A 10,086-nucleotide genomic window follows, 5' to 3' on the forward strand; every position below is an offset into this window, starting at 1 on the left:
GACTAACAAGGTTGCACCAAGATTAACATGCTCAAAAAGAATATCCCTCCAACCCAACTGTACTGGTAATACTAACCCCACTTTCACCTACCAGTGAATTAATTATCGACAGATCAAATAAGGGAATACCTTGTTATGAAGACAGAGTATATTATTATTCAAAGAGAGCTGAGATTTAAACATCTAATTATACAGTATTTTCCTGCAAAAACCCCTACTCACACAAACAACTAAAAGTTTCTTTTTGTACGTCAGCACTGACCACCTATAAAGTTTACACATATATACAAATAAACTATGCCAACAAGTACACCATTCTCTCAAATATATGGACCAAAAATTTATCTTTACATTGGCCATAATTAAACATTTTTCCTTTTTAACAATAATAAGATAACTTTATCAATTGGCAAATCAAAGGATATGTTTCAGTTTCTATGTCAACTTCACTTACACAGACCCATACCAGCGGATAATTTTCTCATATATACTTTTAAATCAATTTATAAATATTAAAAAAAATTGACCAGTTTCATGACATCACCAACTCCACAAATAAGGTTATTACTGTTAGTGCTGCCAAGCGCACAGTCTATTGAAAGAAGAGAGAATACCACAAACTTGCTAAGCAAGCTCCCACACAAATGAATATCCATACTTAAAAAGGATGGATTACTGAGTATCGTAAAATAGATGGAAATGGTAAACAACTAACAAAATATATACATACTTAAATGAACAACAGTTGAGACTAAGGGAACTTTCTGAGTAACATTACAGCCAGTCTCTTAATTCTACATCGACAGCAGAACTAGTAAGATTTCCGTAGTTTACAGTAAAAGGAAAGAAACATATATATATACTATATATATATATATATATATATATAGATATATATATATAGATATATACATATATATATATACACACATACAACACAATTAAACTGTTTCTTTTAGGCATATGGTAGCTCCAGAAAAGAGACAATGGTAGTGTTACTTTCACACTATTACTAGATCATGGATGCACCCACTACGCAGAAAGCCTCCACGATTACTTGCTTCATACAACTACACAGAAATCTCGTCAGCAATATGTCGAACCAAAACATACTGTGCCATTAACCTAAGTTGCAGCACTTCCTCGCTACCGGATGTTAAGGTCCTTTCCAGTAGTTTTAATTAATGCTATTATCAAACTCTAGCCCTCAAAATATAAATATATAAATAAATATATATATATATATATATATATATATATATATATATAATATATATAGATATATATATCTTATATATATATATATATATATCTGTGTGTGTATGTGCTTACATTCTAAACACGGGATGGGGACTTACCACAAGGGATGATGCAAACTGACTAGAATTCCAGGGTTGGTAGAACATAGAAGAAATGGAGCTGAAGGCCTTTACTAGAAAGGGGGATTTTATATAAACTTTTGGGATAACTAAAATCACATATATTTACAACACAAATCAGATGGGAATAATTAGGACAGATAAATGGGATCCTGTTGGAATACTAAATTAAGATGAACAGGTGACAACTGGATGGCGGGATTTCACATCAAGGGCACCGTGAATCATATTTCAGGGGGTTCAACACGACAATAAAAGCACAATCGAAACAAAAGGGTCCACAGCAAGAAAACTTCATCTGCAATGGATCATGCATGCGATTAACTGACGAAATTAGCGCAATTAAGTGTTCAAGGATGCACTGATGGTGCCAACGGATCCTTGGGTATAACTGTTGAATTCAGTTATGAACACAAATAATAACAAGGTCAGGTCTGTAAGACAATTGTATTGGAAACACGGAAAATGGAATAGCAAAAGAAAAAGGAACTATGTGACTGGCAAACTCGAATTCCAGGCACTATACCGCCAGAAAATTATGTTCTTGAAAGGCCAGTTGGCTTGGAAAGAGGTGTCCCTCACTCTATTCACTGATTAGTGCTGGCTCAACAGTCCCTTCATCCAATCTGACCATTATATACAGTATATATGTAAGTATATATAGTATTGTATATACTATATATACGCGACACACACACACACACACACACACACACATATATATATATATATATATATATATATATATATATATATATATATTTATATATATTCTTTGCCACTGTTATCCCTACATTAAGGGTCGGTTACCTGATGCGCTTCTCCACTGCCTTCTAACAAAGGCATTATCCTCCACCAAACCTCTTCTCTCCATATCTTACTTCACTTTATCTCACCATCTAATTCTCTGTCTCCCCCTCGATCTTCTTCCTCTAACAGGTTCTTCCCAAGCCCTCTTCACTCCCTCCTGAATACATGCCCATACCATCTCAATCGTGGCTCTCTTATCACCTCTGTCATCTTTACTAAGCCTGCCCTTCTTATTTCATCATTTTCCAATCTCTTAAGAATAGTCCACCTCAGCATTCTCATCTCTGTTCTCTCAAGCTTTACTTCCTCTTTTCTTTTAAGAGTCCATGTTTCCGCTCCATACATTAACACTGGTCTTATCACTGTATAGATCGCAACTTTTAGCTTGATTGGCATTTTCTTATCACATACTACTCCAGTTACCTCTCTTCACTGCCCCCATGCAGCTTTTATCCTACTGTAAACTTTAGCCTCACATCCTCCCTCTTGGCTTAAAGTAGATCCTAAGTATTTAAACTTTTCTGCCTATTTTATAATCGAGCCCCTTCTTTTTTGTGTTAACATTCTGTCTCTATCTCCCCTACTGCTCAGCAAAACCTGTTTTATTCACATTCACCTTTGAGCCACCCCTCTTTAAAGACTCCTGACACTCTCCAACCCTTCTCTGTAGGTCCTCCTCATTTTCACCAGATCATCGGCATACAACAACTCCCACAGCTCTTCATTCCTGATCTCTTCACTTAACACACCCATGACCAGCACAAACAAAAATAGGCTTAATGCTGACCTCGGCGGTAATCCATCACTAACTTCAAAGTTTTCTGCTTCCCCAATGGTTGTTATTACTTTTCCAGGACTTTCGTTTTCGTCAAACAATAAAACATCACCTCTGTTGGGATTCTATTGTATGCTTTCTCTAGGTCTATATACACACACACAAATATACAATATATATATATATATATATATATATATATATATATATATATATATATATATATATAATGTGTGTGTATAAATTACCGGGAAAAAGTGTGAAGACAAAGGCAGTTATTTGCAATGTAATTATCCATTATACTGTAGCACCTTTTCACGCGATCAGGTTATCAAAACCGTTTTAGTTTTGCACTAGTTCATCATCACATATTGCTCACTACACCAATTATCAATCTGCTCCAGAATCCTACTATAAAATAAAATTTCTATGTGTACCTTTAAATATCATTTTATTCATATTCGCTGTGTATCACACCTATTATAAACGCTTGAAGCCAATGCAAACGAAGTGTCATGGTTTGAAAATACAAAGAAATGCATTGTATAACTACTGAACAATGTACATATAATACAAATAAAAAGATAGACCAAAACTGTAAACATAAATGAAATGCAAGGTTATTAAAGCTAACAAAACATTAAAGAGAAAATACAACCGTAAATGATATTTACCCTTAAACGCCGACTGGACGTATTTTACGTCGACATACAAAAGTTTTTTTTAAAATTCGCGGAAAAATACTTTTAGGCCTACCAGCCAAAAACTCTTGAATCACGCGCCTTGGGGGATGCTGGGAGTTCACGGATCAAGGTGTTGTTTTGTTTACAATCGTTACGCAGGCGCGCAAGCGCGAATTTCTTTCTTGCCGCACTAAAAAGTATCTGTGACACATCTCTGAAATTATTTCGTCACTTTGACATAATTTTTGTACCATTTTAAATTAGCCGTTACATAGAGTATTATATATGAAAATGTGCGCATTTTTATGTAGTATACAACAAAAAAATACTCATGATTGTAGCTTTTATCAGTTTTAAGATATTTTCATATAAATAAAGATAAGTGCCAAAATTTCAACCTTCGGTCAACTTTGACTCTACCGAAATGGTCGAAAAACGCAATTGTAAGCTCAAACTCTTATATTTTAGTAATATTCAATCATTTAACTTAATTTTGCAACTAATTGGAAGTCTCTAGCACAATATTTCGATTTATGGTGAATTTATGAAAAAACTTTTTCCTTACGTCCGCGCGGTAACTCTTCCGAAAATAATCATACATGCGATTGTGGTAATGTTTGCACCATTTTAAATTAGCCGTTACATAACGTTTTATATATGAAAATGTGCGCAATTTCATGTATAATACAACAATAAATAGTTGAAGGTTGTAGCTATTCTCATTTGCATATAAATCACGATAAATAGAAAAAAAAACCACATTCGGTCAAATTTGACTCTACCGAAATGGTCGAAAAACGCAATTGTAAGATAAAACTCTTACAGTCTAGTAATATTCAGTCATTTATCTTCATCGTGAAACAAATTCGAAGTCTCTAGCACAATATTTAAATTTATGGTGAATTTTCTTTTTAAAAAAAACTTTCCTTCCCTCCGCGCGCGGATTCTCCGCCACAAATCTCCGAAATGCGTAAGTCCCATTCTCGGAATATTTGCTCCGCCGTTTCATATTAGGCATTTCATAGTTTTATATATGAAAATGTGCGCAATTTCATGTAGAATAAAACGAAAAATATTTGAAAGTTGTAGCTTTTCTTATTTCCGAAATAATTGCATATAAAAAAATATATATATAAAAAATTCGACATTCGGTCAAATTTAGCTCGTCAGATATGGTCGAAAACTGCATTTGTAAGCTAATATTCTTACAGTATAGTAATATTCAATCATTTTTCTTCATTCTGAAACATATTGGAAGTCTCTAGGACAATATTTAGATTTATGGTGAATTTTTGAAAAAAATATGTGTTTACGTAAGCGCGTTACGAATTCATGCATTATTTTGTGATAATATTTTCTCTGTGTTGCTTTTATCGTTTTACAATGTGTTATATATCACAATGATCGCAATTTAGTGCACATTACAACGAAAAAAAAAGTAACTTGTTACCTTCAACCGTTTTGCGCACAGCGCGATTTGAATACAATTATATATGAAATTTCGTTTTTGCGCTATCATATATCGCATTATTTATATATGATAATGATAATTTTTTTCATTTCTGATGGTTGCATACTAAACTTCAAGCAATGACAAAAAAAGGAGCCAAAAATGAACTCTTAATCTTGAAAACTAAGCGCGCTGTGATTTTTTGAAAAAAATATTTTTTCCGCTTACGCGCTCACTCTCAAACCCCTCTGGCATACGGGAGTCATTTTTTTTATTTACTGCTCCGGCGTTTAAGGGTTAAAAACAAAAACTGGCAAAATGGCCAAAACAAGTAAAAAGTCACCCATTGAAAGAGTTCTCTTGCTATTACATAAAATTAAAGAAAACGGGTACAAGTTCCTCAAGCAAATACTAACTTATACGAGCAATGTCACAGTAGCACCAGGAAGACCAAACTCAAATGGGAACAGAAGCAAGGGCATATTTCCAAAGATAACAGTCTAAGCTTACATAAAAAGATCAGGTTTTTGCAAATTGAGACAATCTAGACAATAGAATTCGGTAATGATATACAAAGTGCTTATAACACTAAATGACGATTCGCAAAAACGAATTTAGTTTGACAGAGTAGTCTGCCAAACACCTACACACACACACACACATGCACACGAGTCATTCATCCTGTATTTCACCTATATTCACACTTACCTGTTATTATGGCCGTCGTTTCCCATCCTACCCTTTTTGCCATTTCTACGTATCTCAGAGAGAGAGAGAGAGAGAGATATTTATGGAAAATGTCTTTCATTACAGCATTAGCAGTTTCATCAGCGCCTTACACGTTGGTGTATGCAGGTGTTTGGGGCTACAATGGATTCTTATCAGCAGCATGTATAACTTTCTTTATGGTGCCAAACCCAAAGATGATAATCATGGCAGCCATTAACGCCGTCTTTACATCTTGTCTTCAGGCTGCCATCGTTCCTGTATTCTCAGCGGTAAGTTGTAAGGCTATCAACCCCCAATAAGTGAACGTATGCTACTACTGACAAATATTTGTAAAAATATGTTATGTTACTTTATGCAAAATCAAATTTATGTTAACAAGAATCTAAAAACAATAAACAGAATACTTCAGAATTCACTTGAGGTGCTGAGCGTACTAAATTATCTTAAAAGAAACATTTCTCTTCTAAACTACCCCAAGAGTTTATCATTAATTAGTAAACGAATGCTTCTCCATTTGTTACTTTCGACATAGTTGATACCTTAGAAAACAAAAGTTTCTGTAAAATGATACAAGCTTGCACATAATTGCAACACAATCAACAAGGATATATGTTTTCCGTTCAAACCTAAAGAAAGATGAGATTCGTTTACTTTTCAATAATTTTTTTGTAAGCCTTAGCAAAATTAATCCGTATTATTAATTATAAATCAATATCTTACAGCCAACTAATTTTCTTCTTTCTCTCTTGTATTGTACAGAATAACCTCCCAGTATTCACATACCCTTTCTGTCTAAGCTCACTTTTGTTTCTGGCTCTAACTACGAACGCAGGAATGGGAAGCCAGAGAGTTGCGAACCCTACATACCCAGAACATCATCTTGCTCTTTATCTCGAGGTACAGTATTTACTCCTTTCCCTATGATTTATGCATAATGACAAATAACTTAAACTTTTAAAGAAACAGAAAAAGAACACTTTGGAATGGTAAAACTTCAAAGGAGCATATATCAGCAGTGATCACCAACTTAATACTACAAAACCTAAAGTTGAAGTTAAAAGCACCTTGCAAAAAGCTGACATAGAGTAATGAGGCTTAATACAGTAAAACATCTTGAAGATGGAATACTGAAAGGCTTTTGCAACTGAATGTCGAGATAGATCTGTGGTTCTAAAAGACCATATTTGAAAAGCAGACAATCAATGAGGCCTGGTTTAGCTACAGGAAATTTATATCAATCACCAGCAAAACAAGTACTAGGATATGGGTTAACACAAACTTAGAATACAATACATAGAAAAAGCAAATTATAAATGTAGACAAATTTCAGGCAGAATATGAAGAACAAACAGTAGAATGTACTAAGTACTCAATTCTAGTTAAAAAAAAAATCAAACGAAGACCACAACAAGAGTACATCTGGACAAACAGGGAGATCACTGCACTGGTGTTAGGGCAGACCACATTAATTATTAATGAAATATCTATTTAAAAATGAAAATACCTCTCAAAAGACAATGCTGGATGGAATAAATTTCTTGTGATATCACGATTAATTTGGCATATGAAACTAGAATCAATATAAGAAACTCAGAAGATAAGAAAAAAATAGCTTATGATAAAATCATCACCAATATGATTTTAGCTGAAACTGTAACGCCCACAATTAACTTGGTTGTTTAACAGAATATGGAATGTAAAAACAGCCTGATGATTGGAAATTAGCAAAAAAGTACGAAAGAACAGTGGCCTAACTGAATGTGGTAACTATAGAGAAACTGTGCTTGCGTTGGTTGTAATGAGAATGTTCAGTATGCTTTTTCACAAAAGAAATGGAGATAGAAACTGAGAAATGCTTTAGAGATGAAGAATCTGATTTTGGAAAAGGAAGGAGTTACACAGTTCAAGACATACTGCACAGCTGTGTGCGAATTTGAAAATCACCTTAGGCTGGCTATGTTGTTTACATGAAGGCATTTGACAGAGCCCATAAACCAGTATTATGGAAAGTTCTGATGGGGTTGTCAAAAGAATTTACCGTAAATAGGTCGGTGCTACAAGGGAATGTTATTTTATTGTTGCTATTTGCCCTTTTCATGGATTATATAAAAAAAAACATTTGGTGAAGTGGAGTAACGATAGAAACTCGAGACTTGGAATAGGCAGATTATGCCGTTTTAATCTTCAAAACACTTGGTTAACGGAATGCACCATATATCTAGAGAGACGGAAGTCGAGATAAATCTAGGGAACATGGAATAAGAACAGAGTACGCATATGGCAACAAAATAACATTAGATGGACAAAGAATTAATGAATTTGAATCTTTCCAAAATTAAAGAACAATGATATCCAGTAAGGGTTCTCTAGAGTTGGCACTAGGTGTAAGTCTAAGAAAAAGCAACTCAAACAATGGACAAAAATAAGATAATGCATTAGTCTCTTTATGATCTGTACTATATGGACATGAATCATCGTATACCAGTGAAACTATCGAAAAGATTTTGCCGATTCGAAAATAAAGTTTTAAGAACAATATTAACAGTCAGACAACAGGAAATAATGAGGAATGATACCATAAGGGAAATTATATGATGATAAAAAATGATGGATATGGCTTGGACAAGTCCTTCATTCAGCCCTCAGGAGAATCGTACTATAAGAATGTCAGCTAAGCTACTGTTGGCACCAAATGAGTGGGAAGAAACAAACCTATTTGGATGGAAACTATGAGAAAGAAGGCTGAAGGTGAGTGAAGGTCTGTGAAGATGAACCGTATGAAAGACATAACCGAAGGAGTTTCACCGAGGCGCTTTATATCACACAGCATTGTAGGCAATGACGATCATGATGGAATTTTAAAAAGTTGTAAACATATACGACACTAATGATATGGCAAAGAAAGTACAATTAGTCAGAAAGTAGATGCAACTGTTTTCATTAGGTTCTGATACCAGTATACTTACAAATAATCATTTTCCTTTTTTGCAGACGTCTGAGGGTATCAACGACTAGACCAGTCACGCCAACGAGAACATACTATGCAAGTTCAGCAACAAATTTTAAGTTAACATGAATTACACAAGAATTACACCAAGACATGTCAAAATATTCACTATAATTGTTGATGCAAGAATCAAGTGATACTGTTAAAGGCCGATTCACTGACATTCTGGCAAGTCTAATCTGACTCCAATGGTCCGATTGGATTAATTCTGGAATCCCCTACTACTATATCAACGTAAAAACTATGCTTTATCCGAGGCTAAACTCTGCAAAAGTCTGAGGCCAAACTCTGACAAAGCATACTAGGCTAAAGTCCTATTCAAGATCTTCCAAACATTAGCTGTAAGAATATTCTATATGCAAAAAGTGATGTAGCAAATATGAGCAAGAAAAATATAAATGAAAGGTCGACCAAGAACTTATTTACCTTAATGAATTCAATTGGTTTATATCATTCCTCCCATACTAAACCAAAACTCAGCATACCTATTCCTTCATCAAGTACATAGCTTCACAAATTACAAGAGAGAATTCACCTAAATATATCCAGCATTACACCACTATAAATTCATGGAAACGAGAGAATCAAATTGTTTCAAAAAGATAAAATTAATATAACATACTACTGACTTTACAAGCAAGCAATGAACCTGCAAACTTTGCTGGCCTCTACACGATGAACACAAAAAATGAGGAGTCTATGGTGAATGCAACCATGAAATATGAGCATACTCAAACCCCCAGGACACCTATGCTCATCATTCTTATGTGGTGGAGCGGAAGAATCAAGCACAGAATGCCAATCACAATTCAATAAGAGATCATAAAAAAGCTTCAACCAATACACTCAATGGAATACTCATGAAAAGAGCTTTAATAGCAGCTATGATTGAGAACACACTCAGTACATAAACAAAGCAAGCCAACTGGAAAAAAAATTGATGCTGCTCAACTGAGTGGGTGGGTGGGTTCCTCCACCCACTCACTTCTTATTACTAGTCATCCACCTTATTATCATGTTTCAACGAATGGACATGGTGTCGCCCACAAGTATTCCATATAAGAGGAACTTGAAGAAACAAACTAATTTCAATTTATGACAACCTAAGCAAATATAATTCTTATGCTAATGTTAAGTGGATTTGTATTAAATAAAGGAAAGCAATGGAAATGTCACCTTTGCCATTTTCCATTTTTATGGATTTTGCCTCAAAAAATGTGGCTAGAGATAGATGTTGACTACAGACCAATAAC

At 34.4% G+C, this 10,086-nt stretch overlaps 1 protein-coding gene across 1 annotated transcript in view; it reads left to right on the top strand.

Moving 5' to 3' along the window:
• Positions 1-9,250, top strand: part of LOC135212097 (urea transporter 1-like) — a 44,584-nt gene extending 35,334 nt beyond the window's left edge. Inside the window, exons 7-9 of the mRNA XM_064245478.1 lie at positions 5,911-6,095; positions 6,586-6,723; positions 8,818-9,250. Coding sequence (XP_064101548.1) covers positions 5,911-6,095; positions 6,586-6,723; positions 8,818-8,841 — 347 coding nt within the window. The 3' untranslated portion in view covers positions 8,842-9,250. The remainder of the gene's footprint in view (positions 1-5,910; positions 6,096-6,585; positions 6,724-8,817) is intronic.
• The last annotated feature ends 836 nt before the right edge of the window (positions 9,251-10,086 follow it).

The sequence above is a fragment of the Macrobrachium nipponense genome, chromosome 40 (genome assembly GCF_015104395.2).
Source record: "Macrobrachium nipponense isolate FS-2020 chromosome 40, ASM1510439v2, whole genome shotgun sequence".
In the NCBI taxonomy this organism is placed as follows: Eukaryota; Metazoa; Arthropoda; class Malacostraca; order Decapoda; family Palaemonidae; genus Macrobrachium; species Macrobrachium nipponense.